Below are 20,514 nucleotides of genomic sequence, written 5' to 3' on the forward strand. Positions count from 1 at the left end.
AATCAGTTTAGTGCCCCCGCTCTTTCTCCTTCCATTCATTTTTCCACCACTCTTCCTCGCTGGTAACTCACGGCTGTCTGAGACTTTCATCAATTAAATGCATCTGAGCACCCACTTAGTCAATCCAACATGTTGATAGTGGACTCACACAAAGACTTATGGCACAATGATGCACAATATGATCAAGCTGTAGCAAAATAGTTCAAAGCCAACAAGCAAACAAAGAAAAACATTATAATCAAATTGAGATATAACAATTCTACAAAGGGGGGATTAAGGGCAATATTTCCCTTCCAAGAATAAGTTTGGCAAACTCTTTTAAGTCGTGCCTTTGGGATTTGTTCTGTTTCAATTACTATTTTGTTCATCTTTTATCATCTGTGAGCCATAAACTAAAAATAATACAGTAATATATTCACAGTGTGTTTAATGACAGAACTTGCATGAAGGAGCCTGTACAAAAGGCCCTGATCTGTTGGAAATTTCAACTGCAACCCCCCGTTCCCTGCCCTGCAAAGTTGATCAAAGATCAGCTAAAGTGCAGCACCTTTGTGGGCCATTTGGTGTGGAGTCCAAAGTCCATCTGAGCCACTTAACTGTGAATGAGCGGGCCAACAGCAGAGGTGGTTACCATGGCAACTAGAGGGCAACTCTGCAGGAAGGGTCAGCAGTGATCACCTCCATTCAAGGGAAGGTGTGTTGAAGTGTCAATGGCTAGAGCTTGTAATCTCAACCTAAACTCCATGGAATTCCTCAGGTGCTAATTTTGGCCTTTTTTGTGAATAATGAGGGTCTTTATTAAGAGCAGGACACAGTACTCTTGCTACTAAACAAGAGTGTCCATCTCATTTAGCATTAAGGGAGTGCTGGTAACTGTTTATCTATAAATCTGTAACTGGGCGCCATAATCTTTCGCATGAAGAGTGCGTATGGCAGGGTAAATGGAACTATAAGTATACATACTGTATGTTTTACGACATATAGCCCACACGTGCTGTCCCTGTAAAATAAATACCTGAGTGCCTCAGAGGTGGAAGAAATGGAAGACTAATCTTGTGCTGTTTGCAGAGTTTGGGCACTTTAGGAATGCTACCTGGATATTACTATGGTTTGTGGACTTACATAGAAAAGACAATTCAGTCTTTAATTCATTGCTGGAAGAGGTAGCCTAGGATGGTAGGTTAGTTGGATGGATAGTCCATTAACCACTGTTGAAATGTTTGCATTTATATGTTAACCTTAAAAAATGCCATTTTTATCATTAATAATTGCTAATAATAATTTTAGGGCATCAGTATTCAGAACGGACAAACAATCACAGCACCAATATGGAAATACTCTAAATAGCGAGCTCTAATTGGGTCAGGCTTTCAAAACGCTGTGGGCTCGGTTCAAACTCAGGCCAAGAGAATTTGGGCTCCGGTCACGTCGGGCTGGAATTCTGGGGCTGATTCAAGCTCGATCAGTGGAGGCTTGATGAGCCAGAGCATTGTCTTTCTAAAAAAACTCTTCACTCTCTATCTCTCTTCAGCAGGGCTCTCTTCCCTCTATCCAAGTGTATGATGTCTCAGTATCCTCTCTCTCTCCTTTTACTTCTTCTCTCTCTCACTCTCTGTCCATTGCTCCCTGTAGTTTGGTTCAGATTTTATTATCAGAAACTGTATGGCCAAAGCGGTATCAAGCACAAATGTCCAAAATCAACAATTTATACATTCAAACAATACTCATATAAGATGATTTGCTGTCTTTCTCTCTCACTCTGATTATAATGAGTGTGCATGAAAAATTAACAGTAACCTGCATATTTGATTTGCATATTCAATATTGTCATGTCAGTTTTGGTTTAGACACAAGACATGCACAGCCCTGAAACTTCACTACAGCATACCTTTCAGTACATGCATATTAAACATGCACTCATAACTCCTCAGCTAAACCTACTGAAGTGAGGATTCACTACGGCAAGAACTGCATTAACAAGCGGCTTTTCCAAATCCACTGGCTTATCCAATATGAATGGAAAAAACAAACAAGTGAAAAGTAAATCAAACAAATATTTATTTTGTATTATGGAGATTAAACAAGCTATTCCCAAAATCTCCCAAGCTGTATGTTTTCTTGATATCAAACAAAAAAATAGAACAATTATGGTAAATATACATTTAATTAGCTTCAATATAAGGTGTAAAAGTGTGATGGTACGCACACACACACACACAAACACAATAGACCAGAATTGCTTGTTACCATGCAAGACAAATATGTATCAAGTTAAATCCCTTCCCTTTAATTGTCTATCTTTAGTAAAACTTACAAGATAGATCTCCTGCCAACAGCATTTAAATTTTAAATGTGCAGGATTTGGTCAGGAAATTACCAAACAATGCCTGCACTTACTTACACAAGCACAAATTCACTGGTGTTCCTTCATTAATTCAGGTTTGCTCTCTGTTATGCATAATCCTATTTGCTCTTTCACCACCTTTCCCATCTCCCTGTCCATTCCCCACCTGAGTTATCCCTTCCTATCTGCTCTCTTTAAGCATCCCTGTTTTATGCTCAGCATCCAATAATCCTTCTCCCCAATCTGCACCTTCCCACTCATCTGCTTACCTAGTTTACATTTTACCTCCCTCCTCCTCGCCCAGTTTGCCCCTCTCTCCCTCTCAGCTTCAGCCACTAGCCCTCAGATGGCATAATCCCTGTCATATTGTCACATTACAGGAGTTCAGATGCTAATGGCTGCTCTGCTAATCCAGCTGCTGGCATGCCTGGACTGGTGCCCATACCCGCTCTTCCCAGCTACGCAACAGCTGTGCCCCTGCTCTGTCAAGCCAATGATGCACCCAGGACCACAGACACAGAGCAGTCAGCCTGCTGGCAGGAGGGTTGGATGGTACGGGTACAAGGCGAGATGCCTTGAGAGAGTGTTAAGACTGCAGAGAGCAGCTTGAGTTTGTTTGCAGAAACATATTTCCAAATGTATGCATTGGTACAAAGTTGCATTGGTATAAAGTTTTTTTTTTTTTCCTAGTAATATCAAGTAAAGTAATACTAGTAGGCTAATGCATAGGTGATTTTATGAAGTATATGCATTACATATACAACAGTGAGTTGTTTTGTTTGTTTGTTTGTTTAGGGATGTCATTTGGATGTCATTTACCCAGATGTTGAGTAAACACAGCAGAATGAACTGAAGGTTGAGGACATAGTGATGGTTTGGGTCTGGGAGGATGGAGGCTGTGGCTGGACCTTAATGTAATGTGTAGCAGATTAACAATAAGATATCAAAAACAAGAGAAAAGAGAGATGGAAGATGAAATATGGTCTCACTAGAGGGAAGCAGATGCAAACAGTGGTTTATTGAGCTGTGGATGTGGATGAGCTTTGGCAGGCAATTATGGCCATTACTGTCTCTTACAATCTTTCCGAAATAGAAATTTCCCATTCTATGGGAAGTAGGCAATGTACTTAAGCTGCAGAACATTTTGTGTTTTCGTCGTGAAGTTGTTCCAACTGCTCTGCCATCCATTAGAGTAGGGAAATCGGTTTGCCTATAATCTAAGTATAACACTACTTATCAAAAATTTAAAGTGAATTAAAACCTCCTCCTTTTCAATAAAACATCTGCCCGAAAGCGCCATCCCATTAGCAAAAAGCATGCATTCAGCTGCTTCAAAATAATTCAGCTAATTTGGCTGAAATCTCCAACCTCAATTATTGATGAATGAATCCTAGTAAAGAGTGGGATGGAAAGCAATGGAGAGCGACAGAGAGGGACCGAGAGGTGGACTGAATGCATGATCAGGGATGTGAGTGCTCTTTTGGGAGGGGTGTATCCCTGTGGAGAGGAGCTGTCCTTCACCCCTGCACTCCCAACATTACACCCCACTCTCCCACCCCTCCTCTCTCCATTTCCCACAACGATGATGAGCTTTCGATGGGGATGATGAAAGTGTCTGCTCTGACACCAACATGGGGAGGGAGGGCACTTCAGCCGTATGATGGATAGCAACAGCAGGCAAATGTCCTGTTAAGAGATGAGTACAGTACATCAAGAGGAGCTCCAAATCACAGTGAACAAAGACTGGGCTCTGAGCTTAATTTCTCGCTTGATTTGACTGGTCTGTTTAGGTCTTAAACCAAACATAAAACAGGGATGGGGAAGTCAAATTGGAAAAATGAAAGGTAACTATAAAAACCATTAGTTAACAATCAGGAAATAGATGCTTGTAAAGTCAAATGTTAAAATTAGCCTGATGGAAAACACACACACCGCCCGCCAGCCCTCCTCATCCCCAAAACACAAACACGAAAATTCTCATCTCAATCTTCCAGTGTGTAAAGACGATAACCTTTGACCCCAATACTCAAACAGAGCAAAGTGTGGAGAGTGGATGCACAGCCTGTGTACTCAGCTCTTGTGCACACAATGGTTCTCCTGCTGCCTGTGTAGTCATGCTGTTTACCTTTCATTAGACCAGGAGATGTGTCTATTACAGTGAAAGCCCTGGAGTTACTCTTTGCTTTCCATCATCATTTACCCCTCTCTGTCAACGCGTCAAATTATAACAATGGGATTCAAAAAGATAGAATGGCATTCCTGACTTAGACAAACAGAAGACTGATATATTCATACAAGCAGGAAATTCTACTATTACATTTGTATTCCCAGAGCTGTTAGTGTACACTGCCACTAAATCTGGCAGAGGCGTATTTCAGGCTCAGCTGAGACACTAATAAAATTGTGCAAAGGGTAAAATACGTGGTCATTTGTAATTCAAAAGCTGTTCTGTCAGACCTTATATTACTTTTATACACTGAAAGAAGAAATGGAAAATATGGATCCCATAACAGTAACTGAGTACCTTATGTCTGCTTATAAACTAACAACTCCAGCAGCAGAACTGGTTGTCATTGCAGCAATATTTGACATATGCCGCAAGCACAGTGCTTAGCAGAAGGCTGAAATGAACTGTTTCTCAATGTGTTTAATTCTTTTCTACAGTTACTTCCCACTGAAAGTTCAGTTCAATTTGCTGAGAGGGCCATGCGCTCATGGGTGAGGGGTTCATCCAACACACAAGACCAAGTGGGAGAGAAAGATTCCCAAGGTTTTCAAATAGAAATTTTCTGAGAAAACAGAAATGAAAGGAAACTGAGGAAAAAGGGAAACTAGCATTCTTTCCTGGTATTGTTGGGACTTTATTCCTGGTCTGAAGAGAGGGTCTCGGGGTCGGAGTGGTTGGGAATGTTCACTGAGGGGACTGAAAGGAAGGAATGCTGTCCGTGATTGGCTGAAATTCCCGAAGGAGAAACGCTGAAGCTAGAGGAAGCCCCTGAGGCTAATCTATCATTAGCATTCTAAAGGAACTGCTGGCTCTATGGAGAGTTGGAAAGACAAACACACACATACACACACACATGCACCCACCATCATCAGCTTAATCACCACATTTGTGAATGCTTGCACAAAAACCTGCATGCACACAGACATGCACACACTCACAACAATACAGTCACGCGGAGAGACACTTGAATAAGTGAGTCTCCCATTCAACACTCGGCAAACCCACAGAAGCAATAAACGTCAAGAACAGTGGCAAACATTCATGCAATCAATGCAGGTGGAACCCAAGGGAAATTCATCCAAACTAAAATAAGATTGCTAGTTAAGTGCCAGAATGTGCCTTACTGTAAATATAACAAATCCACTTTTTATATGACACACTGACTTGCCTTGAAAGAGGATATGAATGTGGAAATGATGTAGCGACAACAGGAAAGAGCCAAAACTAAGATGGCTTAATATGCATGAACACACACACACACATATACACACAAATAGTATTTGATCCCCGTAGTCCATTGTAGGGTAAACACAATGAGGTCTGTTCCAGTAATGAGGGAACCCAGAGCGGTATTGATCACATGCAGTGGATCAGAAGACCTCTGTCAGTCCCTCAGAGCCCACTTTATACAGACAGGGAACCCAACACAATCCCCTCTCATTTACCACTTTAACTCTCTCACTCACACACACACACATGCACACACTCACACGCACCCACACATATACACACTATTTCTCTCAGTCACTCTCTCTATTTCCCTCTACATCACATCTTGTCCTTGATCCATTTTTTCGAGGCTCTCCCTCCATCCGTGCATGCCCTTTTTTCATCTTTTGTTGCCTCATCTCCTCTCTCCTTCATGCGCTCTCTCTCTCTCTCTACTGCCATGTATCAACCTCCTTATTTATGTAAATCCATTTGCTGTGAGAATGAAGCTTGTCTAATGTCCCGAACACTACTGGATTTCATGCCATTTCTTCCCGGTAACGGTAGAATAATGGAAATGTAAATAGCGTTAAGCTGGGAAGCTTAAGACAACCTCTTAATGAAGGCAGAGAGAGAGAGACAGAGAGAGAGAGACAGAGAGAGACAGAGACAGACACACACATTTCACACAAACACCATCAAAAGAGTGCCGACGTCACAGGCTACAGAAACACATACAGCAAGCCACTGAAGCATGCGTATGGGAACCAGCCAGAGAAGAAGGGACATTATAGGAATTCAAGATGTGGGGTAAGAGCTGCCTCTGAATGAAGCCTAAAAGAATATCCTTTCAAGTGACATTTCAAATGGTATGCTCCAAACACTATTCATGTGCCTTTCCCTCTGTATTTTTGTTTTTTTTTTTTCCTGCGTTTGCATATGGATGCCGGCCCCATCTCAAAGGGAAAGCCCTGGCTAGTAATCTTGGGAGATGTCGATCAGGCTTTACTTTTGCCCTGGTCTGACACAGCTAAATCCATCTGTCTATTAGGAGGAACATGTGACATTTTGTCAGCATCGATGATATCAATATTCCCACTGCTTGAAACACTCACATGGCTGTTTCTACACGTGCACATTCAAGAGAGTGGGTGAGATTACGTAAGAAGGGATCCAGAGTGTCTCCCTTGAGCTTCTGATGGAGAAAGAAGGGAGAGAGCGAGGGAGTGAGAGAGAGATAGAGGGAGAGGGAGAGAAAGAGTTCGTGAGGGGAGAAAAAGACAGGAAACAGGGCAGAGGTGTGCAAAGGTGACCTTGCTTATGCTGCTGATGAAAAGATTGAGGGAAAAGGTGGAGCGGGGGGATCTACGAAACAAAGAATAAAACCAGAATAATTAGTGATTTCCAACAGTGATTACAAGACAGGGACTGAGGCAAAGAAAAACAATAGAGACAGAGGAGCGAATGCAAGGTGAGGAACTGATTTGAAAAGATGGGTTTCACTTTTATGTCAAGAGTGCCACAGCAGTGCTGGCCGAGATAACTGTATGTTGTCCCCCTTTATCAAAGCCCCGTGCCTCTACATGGCTCTCATGGCATTACATGCAGTGCAGAACAGCGTGTCCTTGCTATGCTGTTCAACCTTGGGATAACTCTCTATTAGCACATCAGGCTGTTAAGTCAATCCCAGAGCCACTCAGCCAAACGAACCATTGGCTTGATCTTTGATTGTAAAAGCCTGCCAGGCTGGCAACTTAATCCTGAAGAGCAGTATAGGCCAATCAAGTTGTCAGGCCATGTTCACTGTCAATAGCATATTCAGGTCACAGAATCAAATACAGAAACCCAGAGCAGTCCCGACTTTCTGAAAATATATAGCTAGCCATGATATCAGATTGGAAAAATAAATACTTACATTAGGGCTGAGAAAATATTTAAAAAAATATTATATAATTAGTCACAAAATTTGCTGATTAATTGCAAGGCCATGACTGTTTAAACATGGATGAATATTATACTTATACTCAAATTATAGTGTTCAAGAATTTATTTTTGGCCTATCCCTTCTATTTTTTAATGGTTCTGTTCTAGGCTAATTATATGTATCATTTTACATTTTACATCACACAACCAAAAATTATTTCTTCAAACTGAAGAAGAGTGTTATACTGTTAATTCCCATTAATAATGCTGCTGTTGTGCTCACTGCTTAGTTTGATAAAACAAGCATAATGCAATCAAATGTTTTTTTTTTTTTTATCATTTAATAAAATTCAATCAAAAATATCAGTGACAATTGTAAAGCTGTTGTTGTTTGAAAAGCTTAAGATATTTTCTGCAAGGTTATGTTGTTCAATTTCATACTTGATAAGTATTTTTAGTGTGATATGTGAAGTTGCCTATGACCTCTTGAGACTACGGTCGTTCAACAGAACACATCCATTTCCATTGCCAGTGTCAAGCCTTCGAGGTTCCATTAACAAAAAGGCCTTAATTTAATTAGAAGAATGAAGAGCTTGTGGCGCATGTCCCTACTGGTGCCTTTTGTATTGACTGGCATCTTTAGTCATTCAGAGCTACAGGTAGTTGACAATGTCAAGCAGCAGAAAGGTTATTGTGCAGTCACCAGAACTGCCCACATCTGCAGTGGTGGAGAAAAATGAACTCCAAGAAAACCCAGGAAAATAAAGAAGACAATGAGCGAGAGAAGAGGAGAAAATCAGTGAGGACAAGGGAGGTATTATGGCAACAATAGGGGAAAATAGGAGTGAAAACAAAGAAAGACACAGAAAACCAGGAAAGAAGAAAGAATGATAGAGACCAAGGGAGAAAGCAAGAGAAACAGAGTCAGCCAGAGAGAGGGAGAGAGAGCACTATTTATGGTAGATTAGTTGTTATGGTGATAAGCAGTAGGGAAAGGGAGGGATGTAGTTGTCAGGGTGATGGGGCTGTACTGGGCTAATAATGATATGTAAAAATAATTGTGCTTAGTATTCACCCTTCTTTTGCACAAAAGCAAGCTAACACACACACACGCACACACAAACACACGCACGCGCACAGAGACAAAGCACTCTGTTGTCTGTTGGAGTGGACTTCTCTCATTAGCATTTGGAGATGTGCTCAGATTCCTCCCCCACATACTCAGCATGGAGTGCACTTTCTGTAAGTCTTGGCTTAATGAGGTATGGTATATGCACACTTGTGCTGTATTGTGTACATTTACGCAATATGCATGTGTGTTTATTCGTACATGTGTGCATGCAGTTGTGCACTAAGAGGTCTGACAGCCGTGGCTGGGTGTGTGTCACTCTGACAGAAGGAGATGAGAGAGGGCTGTGGGTAATTGTAGTTTAAATGCCCTGGAGGGGTTTCTAGAATGCCGATCTTTGTAGTTCGGCTGCCTGCAGTCTTTCCTCTGGGCTTTCCAAAAGCATCTGGTGTAATCAACGACAGTCAGAATCACTGTCAAAAGCGTGGCATATGAGAACAAACACACACACAGCTGTCATACACCAGGCGTCAACAAATACCACACCTTTCAGTCATGTCAGTGAGCGCTGCATATATTGTGTCATGTTGTGTCCAATATCAGCTGATTGTAAAGGCCCAGCAGGGAGAATGAGCAAATCAGCAGAGGAATGAGATAATCATACTGACCGGTGATCTAACATACAACAGACAGCCAAGGCCCCTGGGGGATGAGACATCACAGCACACTTTTACAAGCAGAGTGTGCGCTCTGCCGCCATATCACAGCCATTTAATTTGGACTAAATTACCCTTATGTCTATAAAAGCGTCCAGTGACACTTCTCCTCATTTGCCAACATTTAATTACCTGGCAATCTCTCTCTGGGGCAGATATAAATCCGCTTGCTTAATGTATGCATACTCACATATAAACATTTGCACACATCTTTACAAAAACTGCATTGTGTTTATGCTGCAAACATGAGTGTGTCCTAGGGTTGGGCAATGTCTACAAAAGTTGCATATGATGATGCCAACAGTGAAACATCGTGATGGATGACGATTTGGGGGGTGGGGGGTGCAGGGTCTGTTGTACAGAATATTCGTATTGGGTTTTTTACTCATGAAACTTTTACTGCACTCACAGTAACAGAACGAGTGTAGTTGTCATCAAATCGAGTACTTCACCTGGTTTACTGTCTCCGCTCCATGCACACACACTCACATGGAGGGCTCAGCCCAGCCCTCACTGAAATAGAGACCAGAGGAGAGGAGGGAAACTAGTGCAACTATAAATGACAACAAAACACAGTAGAGACTCTCACACTGAGATGAAATAAAATGAGTGAACATAAATTAGGTAAATATCATAACTAGACACAGTCTCTACTGCGTTTTGTTGTAATTTATGGTCTTGCTCCTCATCTCCTCTGCTCTCTGAGGGCGGGGCTGAGCCCTCTGTGCATGTGCTGCACATACATCGGCCCATCGGTGGTTGCCCGATGGACCATTGTCTTTCAGTCCAACCCTAGTGTGTCCCAGACATAATTGCTTCATTATCAGGGGAGAGCAGCACACACACGTCACATGGCATGTTTGTCATTACCCAAATGCCAATTGTATAGCTGACAAATTATAGGTTCACTCTAGAATACACTCACCACCATACATATACACAAATACACACATCCATTTTATTTCCATTAGTGTACATTAACTCAGAGCAGCAATATCTCATGTTGCTGCTCTTTAAAGGGAAAATGTTAGAGAGGTTTAAAGACCCTTCAGTGATACTTACTGACATGTGGTGCCTTTATGAAGTTAAAACACACACACACACACACACACACACACACACACACACACACACAGAGACAGACACTAATATCTGTAACCTACCACCTGGTTTTCGAGAAGAGTCTACTGTATCTCCAGGAGTGTGTCATTGAAAATATTTACACCTCCTCCCAATTGCTCTGAAGAGCTCTTACCTACCCACTCCAGACACTGGGGGTTTGCCGCACAGACATAAACCATGAGAGCCTGCCTGTTTGCTGACAAGAGGATGAGGCTTCTTTCAGTAATACAATTATTTCACAAATGCTTTGATCTTTGACAGACACAACATTGCAATCAAAGCTTTGTTCCTTGCTTTATTTTAAGAGTAAGCAAAATAATGAGGCAATCAAATGCAATCCAACATGTTTGTGCACTCAGGGTATGCAATTCAGTGTGTCATGAGACCATGACTGGGTTGACTACATTGGGCTGTCCTGTGGCAGGAGTAGGAGACGGAGAGAAAAAGACAGGCTTCCTATCTACACGCTGCACCAGGCCGGAGCAGTCTGGCTCTCTTGCAGAAAGCCATTTAATCTCCAATTGTATGCATGTGATCAATCTCCCAGTGCAGTGTTACTGCAGCACGGGCCGTACCTCATCATTTAGAAAAGGAGATATTGACCAGGGGAGGACAGCCTCTCTGTGTGTGTGTGTGTGTGTGTGTGTGCATTGTGGAGAGACATGAAAGGATGCAAGACAAATCCAGGACAAACATACTGTGTGAGTGTATGTCATATTTGTGGTCTATTTGTGGACACGTATCATACACGCACATAAATGTAACATTAAGTTAACATAAATGTGCAGGCAGAAAGGCCGGCATAGCAGCTGGGTATAAGCGTGTCTTTTCCATGACGGGGCTGGCTTGTGTCCATGAAGCTGTCTCCGGGCTAATAGAGGTGGCTGTATTCTCTACTTATCATCAATACATCCCTGGTTAGACAGACCTGCTTAGTGGCTCACAGCAGGCAAACAGGCAGCAAGGACAAGCACAGCATTGTTAATGAGCATCAAATACATTAGGTTTAGTGTGGCGTTGCAATAAGTGAGGCAAGGTGGAGGGTGTATCTGCTCTCCGATGGGTAGTGTCATTTTAGACATGCCACGATAAAGGGTGTGGATGATCAGTCATTTAACTTGAGACTGCCTATAGTCATTCATCAATGTGTGCAGATGTCAATGCGGATGGCTGATCTGTCAATAAAAACTATTATACTCTTTTCCCGCACTAGAAATGACTGAGAATGAATGCTCAATACACTTTTAGACAGGCCTGAGGCTGCGAGACAGACGTGACAAGTAGAGACAAGGTCTCACTATATCTTATTTGTGTATGTCATTTAGCCCATCTGCTTGACAGGGGAAATGTATAGTCAGGCACATTTCAGTTTTCACGTCAATGTTGAAGTGTCAGTGAAATTGCACTGGTGTGATTTGTGAAATGAAAGGAGAGGGCCTTGACAAATAAATGAGGTGACTGACTGACTGACTGGATGTGTGCATTTTGTGTTCCTGTCCCTGCTCTGATGGAGAGGTTATTCGGGCGCCAACTCCACGGACTTCATCCCCCACACTGCCTTGGGGCCATGTCAGATTTACAGTTATCCGTGACGGGCTCTTATCAGGGATTTGGAGCGGGGACTTTGCAGAGTCATCTGGAATATTGGCTGTATCGTTTTTTATCCTGCTCAGAGACACAGCGAGAGGCCAAGGTCGGAATATCGCAAGTCACACACAAACACACATTCAGATGGATGCAACTGCACACACAGAACATACACGAACGCTCTCTCTCTCTCACACACGCACATGCACACGCACACTCTTGACATCTCCTGCTGGGATCATTGGGTGGCAATGCCCTGTCATATCAGAGTATGTAGACAATGCGCTGACTGCAGTGGCTTATGGGACAGTGCACTACATTAGCCCAGCGGTCACAGCTGGTGCTGTTCTCTGCTGCTGTAGGGACTCCTAGTAGGTTGTCAACTCTTCTTTGTTTTTACAATTTCACTTCTGAATGAGCTTGGAATGATCAAAAACCCACTGATGGGAAGTGGTGCCTCTTATATGTGGATTCACCAAAGGACTAAAAGAACTCCTTCTTGTCTTCTTGAGAAATAACCTAGAATATACCACATATGTGTGGTGTAGTGCCTCCGCTGGACCCAGTGTAAGCCTCTCCAGACGTAGTGAGGCTCCCACACTCATCGTTGAGCAGAGCATATCCACTGCTGTCTAAGAGTGTTGTTTTCCACTGCAGCATGTTCGCTCATCCCTGCAGGCAGTGTTTAAAAGCCATTACTCCAGCTAGCAGACTGGTCGGCAGGCCTTGGATGTGTTTAGTGATGTGTATTGTCTGGCTCTCTCATGACAATTGAAGTGCATAAATGGACCATTTTCCGACTCTCTGTCTAAATTCTTTCTTGATGCTCCCTCCTTTTGCTCTAAAGCTTCGTATTTCTCCGCTACTCCTCTCTCCTCCCTCTCTCACTCACTGCACTGCTCTCTTCTTGTCCACTCATTGTCTGCTTCTCTCTCTCTCTCTCTCTCTCTCTCTCTCTCTCTCTCTCTCTGGAATTCTCTCCCCAACTCTCTCCCTCACTGTTCTCTCTCTATTTCTCAGACCGTCGACATAAACATTGCATTGTGCTGTGTAGTGTAGGCCAGTGGGTTTCAGGCTCCATCTGACAGTTCTTGCCCATATTTAACATTCCTCAGTGTGGCTTACAGCCTGCTGCAACCTAGTAATTGGGTTTGTGAGAAGACTGAGACCCCAGTTAAAGCGTCCCTGTCTTTTCTCATTATAGTCTAGGTCTTTATGGGCTGGTCTCCAACAGGGAGGCTGGAGCAAGCCTGCTCAGGGCTGACTGGGTCGGGTCGGACCAAGGCGGGGACATTCGGAGCCTGATGGATGGACCCTGACAGCTTGTCTCTGTTGGAGACCTCCTCAGTGTCCCTGGGAGTAAATCTCACATAGTGTCAGCATGGCCTTGGTGTGTGCGCCGCACAATCACACAGAGGCGAGAAGACATATTGAGCAGAGTGCCGGAGTGAAAACATTCATTCGCCACAGCAGAGCACGCACTCCTCGATGTGGGCCACATGCGACCCTCGTGTTCACACACACACGCACACACACACACACCATGGAAACCAAGAACCAGCAACAACAATCTGCCCCAATTGATATCCAATTCTGCCAAGTCTGACTGGTCATTAAAAGCACGGGCAGTGTCAAGCGCGGGGTGGAGAATGAGGGAATAAGAGGCAAGTACAGCCTCCCCACCGCAGGGAAACTCATTAGCTGGGGTAACACAGGCCCAAGCAGACTCCACATTGGATAATTACAGGATTTCGGAGTGCTACAAACTCCGGGAATGCCGTCCGGACAGTGGGAGAGAAAATCAATTGAATAGGAGCTTTATCCATTGTCTCTTGAGGGCTAATCAAGCCTTCGCAGCTGATCCCTAATTCACCACTATTCAAGGTTACAGAATGGAATTCCCAGCTATTCCTGCATTCCTATAGAAAGAGTAGAGAATTCCCATCTGATAGTGAATGCCACACAAACAAATCATTAGAGCAGTAATCCAAACAAAACTCTATCCCTCTCTCTTTCTTTCAGTCTTTTTCTTTCCCTCTCACTGAGCTCTGCTCAAATGTCCACGGTTTGCTCATTTTCTCAAGTAGTACTCAATAACAGCCAAAGCCAACAAATGACGTTGACCTGTGTGTGTTTTTAAGTTAAGTGCATGGGCGCAGGTGTGTACATTTAGGTGCATTTAATTACAGTTATGAGGGTCCAGCTGCTCAATCTCTTTCACCCTCCACACATGAAGACAAATGTCCCAGACCTTTGAACCAGAAAACAATTACCCACAAGAGGCCTTATCAACTGATTAATCACCATCACCGCTGCATGTCATCTGTAAGGCGCGACTGTCGAACAGCTAACTTTCATCCTATTCACTTTATCAGACACTAGCAAAGGAGAGAACAATAGAGTGGGGCAGAAAAGATAGTAGCGCAGTGGGGTGAGCTGCAATTTCAAAATCAAAAATGGGCTGCAGGTTTGTTTTTTACACACTTAAAGGGTTTCATGCAGCTTCCTACACAAGATATACCAGCACTGTGTAGAATATCAAATCAAATTTCATGTCAAAGAAAAACTTTCATTTTATTCAAACTGCGGCAACATTTCATTCCGCCACCGCTCGCTCAACTACACAAACATTTTTTTTAATGCTGGTAAGGAAATTATAAAGGAAATGCTGCGTCAACATATATTAAAATTCATAACACAATTGCATTGTTCAGCAGAAACAATCGTGGTATGATTTGTCAGGTCGGTGCAGTCCCTCTGTGTGTCGTTAATGTTTTAGCGCTTGGAGTGGGTCATATGTGTGTGAATGTAGTGCCTTTGGATGGGCGCAAGCATTCAGGTGTGTGTGTGTGTGTGCGTGTTAGAGTGACAAAGTGTTTATGTTCCAGATTACATGTTCAGCACGAGCCTGTCTGATTCCCCTCTTACCTCCATTTATAATCTTTGAGGCAGATACAGAGGAGCTATCCAAAGGGCCATTAAGTGGCCAAACTGCCCACTGACACTCGGTCACCTTTGACCCCACAGGAAAGGAGGGAGTATTGGCTCAATTGCTATCGAATTGTGACTGCAGGACCCAGAGGGGCCACCTGATTGATCTGATCTTCTGTCCTCATTGAAATCTATATGGGAAAACCTCCAGAGACCAAGGCATGCAGCCACACAGCAACTGATGTTATGTACAAATGCAGGCAAGCACGCACACCAAGACATACACATGCACTTATTACACAACTCCACCTAGCTTAATATAACTCTGATTGCACAAAATTTACAAAGACACACACACACACACACACACAGAGAGAGAGTCATTCAATATACAGTAGATATAACTAATAACTGAAATAAGAGACAAAAAAAATCCGGTCCATTAAACTAGTCTCTGTGTGTGTATGTGTGTTACCAGCACTCTATTCCCCGCGAATGAGACAGAAAGCTTGGTATGACATTTAAATGACCCGAGTAGTAATATCACTTATTACTATAATGAGAATGTAACAGATTTTCTGACTGCTAAATTACGGAATCAATGATACTCCATTGATCTTTGTTAAGTAGCTGACTTAAGGGCCTGTTCAAGCTATAGCACAGATTTCACTGACTTGGGTTTAGCCTGAGGACTACCTAACAATTTTTCTTTCTTTTTTTTTTTTTTTTTTTTCAATTTTGTGGTCAAACTCAAGCATTTCGTTTTCAGTCACCAACCTTAATCTAATCCTTAAGCCCTCATTTACACCTTGCATTAAAATGAGATCAGAAAATAAAGTTGCCTTGTAACTAACATCATTAATATGAAGCTATGAATATCTAGGGCTATACAACCTTAGTTAGTTAACATAAATATTATCTAGTAACTTAGATTGGATGTCCTAATGAGTGGTAAATCAGTTTTCTATTTTTTTTTTTTTTTTTAGCACACCTCAGTTGATTTGATTTGAAGAATTTATCAGACTGTTTTGCCTGTTGATGTTTTCTTTCTTTCTTTTCTTTTTTTTTTTTTTTTGGTCTCTTGGAAAATGGAAAATAAAACCATGAATGGATTGAACAGTTCGTGATTCAAATATCTACCAAACTATCACTGACTGTATGAATAAAGTAAGGTTGGATAAAGCGCTGTTTGATTTTCATTACTAAGATGGATTACTGAGCAATATCGGTTCTATTCTACTTGCTACAATTTATCCCGACTCAGAATTGTTTTTAACTGTATAAAAAAGTACATCCTCTCTCTCTCTCTCTCTCTCTCTCTCTCTCTCTCTCTCTCTCTCTCTCTCTCTCTTTCTCTGTCTCCCTCTCTCTCTCACTCTCTGTCTCTCTCTCTGTCTCTCTCTCTCTGTCTCTCTCTCAAGAAAAAGACCATTTCAGAGTGATGAATTTTGCCGCATCTCTGTACTAAAAACTTTGAAAAAGAGAGAAAAAAAGATAAACCACACATGGATCAGGTGAGTTGACGCTGACTCCTGAACTATTTAATGCCCAGACGAACCGTATCAATTCATACATGGAATAAAGTGTGACGGACAGTGGGGACGGAGTGATGTTTTACCTCCTGAATGTGCTCCAGCTGTATGGATTGCATTTACACCTGGCTGAGATCCGATCAATATGCCAGAACGCACGCCACACAGTCACAATCACAATGTGCTCTGCATGCATTTACACCTTGTATTAATGTGTGTTTTCCTCGTCTGGATAACATATCCATATTCAGATCATGTGTTAAGGCAAGGTAAATGTGGAATTAAAGTCATTCTTTAGCCTTTCAAGAACAACATCAACTTCCTCTGTTCTGTACTACATGAAAAGACTTGTTGAAGAAATCTATAATTGAATAACATGTTCATCAATAGTGTACTCTATTCCAGTCGTTTATTAGCAGCTGGAGGTCAGTAGTTAGAGGACCAGATCAGCGGACAGTGGAGGCCTGACATACTGGCCTCCAATGACGTCATCCATTTGATAATCCTATCTACTTATTCGGATGTTTAATCACCGGAAACAGTGATAGGACCCTCAGTCCCAATTAAGTTATACATATGAAGTTTGTTCCAGGTGGTCAAGGTTTTTAGACTGTTAAAGCAGCTCTATAACTAAGCTTGTCTGTATTCTGCGTCGCTGACCGGCTTCCTGGCCTGCTGCAGCACATTATTCATAGATAAGTTGCCCTTCTGCCCTTTGTGTCTGTCTAGTGTTCTTCCTTCAGTATAAAACCTTTAGCTAAAGGTCAAGCTTTAAAAACTCAGACATGCCCGCTCATGTCTGCTGCACACACACACACACACACACACACACATAGGTGCATACACACAAATGAAGCAATAGGTAAATATGTGCTGCACACACACACACACACACACACACACACACACACAGCCTACCTCTGGCCCAGCAAAGAATTTTGTCAGAAGATAACTGAAATACAAGGCCCACTCTTGTTTTAATGTAAATATTAGCTTAGATGATGCTGCCTGCCAACTGGCAATTAGGCTTAACTAACCCAGTATATTGAGCGAGGTGATCACTGACTGTGTAAAACAGTGGTTTAACACATGAGGTGTGTTTTGTCTCTGTCGCTGGCCACCTATCTTCGCATCCCCTTAACAGATTACCTGCATCCCTATATCTATTCTTGTCATGAACAAAGTTTCTACCTTCAATCTTTTCTCTCTCCATTTTCTCTTTTGACCTTTGCATTTGCTCACAATTGATGCTCAATTTGCTGGCATTTAGAGACAAAATGAGTTTCACATTAACCCTTAGTGACCCAGACACTGAGGAATTGGATCATTTGGTAGCTGTCACTCTCTCGAGATAGAAGGAATTCCAGCTAATTCTAGCTAGGAGGCATACTTTTTCAGTAATCATGCTCTCTTTACCTGAGACAAAGGCAAAAAGCCTCAATTGCATCTCAACAGCTCATCAGACAGTTACCCAGCGAGAATGACTCACGCAGAAATGTAGGAGCATCCTATGCAATTATCTGCCCTTCGCCTCTTTGAACTGTCTTTTGTAAAGTAAGAAGTCTATAAGCTCAGTGCATAAGCTCACTCATTAAAACATACAAAAGTATAGTACGTTCATGTGCGGGTTTCAAATAGCAATGCGCACAGGAAACAGGAAGTAATGCTGTGGAGACAAAGTCGCTAAATACCTGAGCCTCTCTTGGAGACCACCTTCAGACTCTGGGACAGCGTGACGTACAGCAGGATCAGCAGAGGGCTGGGAGGTCTCATCTTCCCCCCGTCCTCACAGCCTAGAGGAGGAGAGTTGAGGGCAGAGGGAACGAGGTAGAGGAGGGAAGGCAGGAGAAAGAGAGAACCAGCTATCAGTCACTGTTTGTAAAGAAGATAAAGTAGCCCCTTGTCCCCGCTGACAAGAATGAGTGTCAGTGTGGAGAGATATTCTGTAACAACCCAAGCACCGCCGAACACGAGCACACACACACACACACACACACACACTTGGACATACACTTCAAAATACCATTTTCTGCATTCCCCTGGGGGTCTTTCTTTTAATGATTTTCTCTCGTGATTGCAGCTGAGACAGGTTATCATAGCAGGGATATATTTCTTGAGATACCATTCACTGAGATGCTGACGAATCAATAAAGACATAATTACATGTGTAAGAAACACCATTTTTAATCGCCGCCTTCATTAAAAATTGAGGAGACATTGGTTGAAGGGAATTTCAAATGATCACCTTGTGACTCACATAGATACAGCAAATATCCATCCATAGTGCGTATCCCTTCCATGGGCCTCATAGATCACATTAATTGATTAAGGTGGCTCATTCTCTACTACTCATCCTCTAGGAGTAAACGATATACTCTAACATGTAGTAATTACCCTCTAATGGCCAGCCTCTGAAATGGAGTTGGAGCCGCTGTATAAATTTGATTTTAAATGAAAAAATACACTCATCAAGGAAACCATTTAGTAAGCTGATGGCTATTGCTTTTAAAATCTGTCATCTAAAGTTAAAGACATTAAATCCCAATGATGGCTTCACAAACAGCGCACGTAACGAACGAGGACATCCCAAGGTAATAAGAGAAAAACTTGAATGTGGCGTCTGGCAGCATTAAAATAGTGCATGGCTGAGGTTGAGTAGGGAAACACCACCTTGTTACATTTTGAGCACACACTGTTTTTGCACCGCAGCAACAATGGGGCAAAAGGTGACAAGGGTGGTGATCAAAGCTCTCAGTCTATCAAAGCTGCCAGCCTCAGTAGCTGTACGACTCAGAGGAGCCAGACAACTTAACAGTGTAAAGCAACGGGAAGAGAAGAGCAGGTTCACCCAAGGTCAGATGCACATTCTTTTGAATCAAACTGTATGGGAAAATGGAAACTCAAAGCAAATTTACCCAGCGGACCAGAAAGTAAAAGAAGGGACCCTGGCCTTCAGAGACTGTGGCTGACACAGAGCAGGGAGCCAGGAGGGTCCCTGGAGCCTGTGGCAAGTCACGTGCACTGCAGATTAGCATAGCTAATGAAAGGAGCCTCTCTCCGTGTGTGTTTACACGACACTCGCGAGGCCCGCTCTGAAAAGAAGCCTTTCTCTGCTCCTCTAGGACATTCTTCTAGGAAACGACGTTCAGTCGAAAAACACCTCTCTGCCAATAACATTCTGGCAAATGCCACAGCTGAAGGATTGGTGCCTCTTTGTTCGGCTAAAAGGCCTTTAAAAACGCTTGCCGATAAGCTCGTCAGTGCTAGAAAAATGTGGGTTTCTGGCTGCAGTTGTAAACCTACAGTGAGTTTATGGCTCTGTGTGCACACACAAATCACCAACAATAGACAACATTCTGTAGTCTCAATGGTCCAAATCCTCTAGAGGTCAGTGCAGATATCTGGAGTCCTCATTCTTTATGATTGTGCATCCATTTAAACACAAACACATCCTACAACCGTTACTGCAAACTGGTCCCAAAATTAAAGGAGAAACATAATGGAGATCTTTGCAGCTTAAATGACACAGGTAGAAAACAATGTAAAACAGGGGGAACATCGGGGATTTCACTGAGATCATGCGCACACACAAATGCACACACCCAGCAAGGGCAAGTGGGAGAGAGAGTGTGACAGAGTGACAGTATTATTAGCACCACTGTGGCAACAATGTATTTACTTACTCTTTAATGCCATACCCCAAAAACTAGTGGATAACTCTGTCCCAAACCAAATGCCCAAATTTGTGAAAGCCAAGACCTACAAAACCCAAAGACCTTTGCCAAAACATCCCTAACCTTCCCAGCCATCATCAGCCCCGTTCCTGGCGTGGTGCTCCTTTATTCGGCCGGCTG

At 42.7% G+C, this 20,514-nt stretch overlaps 1 protein-coding gene across 1 annotated transcript in view; it reads right to left on the minus strand.

Moving 5' to 3' along the window:
* Positions 1-18,433, minus strand: part of il1rapl1a (interleukin 1 receptor accessory protein-like 1a) — a 138,274-nt gene extending 119,841 nt beyond the window's left edge. Inside the window, exon 1 of the mRNA XM_030080807.1 lies at positions 18,352-18,433. Coding sequence (XP_029936667.1) covers positions 18,352-18,433 — 82 coding nt within the window. The remainder of the gene's footprint in view (positions 1-18,351) is intronic.
* Positions 18,434-20,514: the final 2,081 nt, after the last annotated feature.

The sequence above is a fragment of the Myripristis murdjan genome, chromosome 21 (genome assembly GCF_902150065.1).
Source record: "Myripristis murdjan chromosome 21, fMyrMur1.1, whole genome shotgun sequence".
Lineage (NCBI taxonomy): Eukaryota > Metazoa > Chordata > Actinopteri > Holocentriformes > Holocentridae > Myripristis > Myripristis murdjan.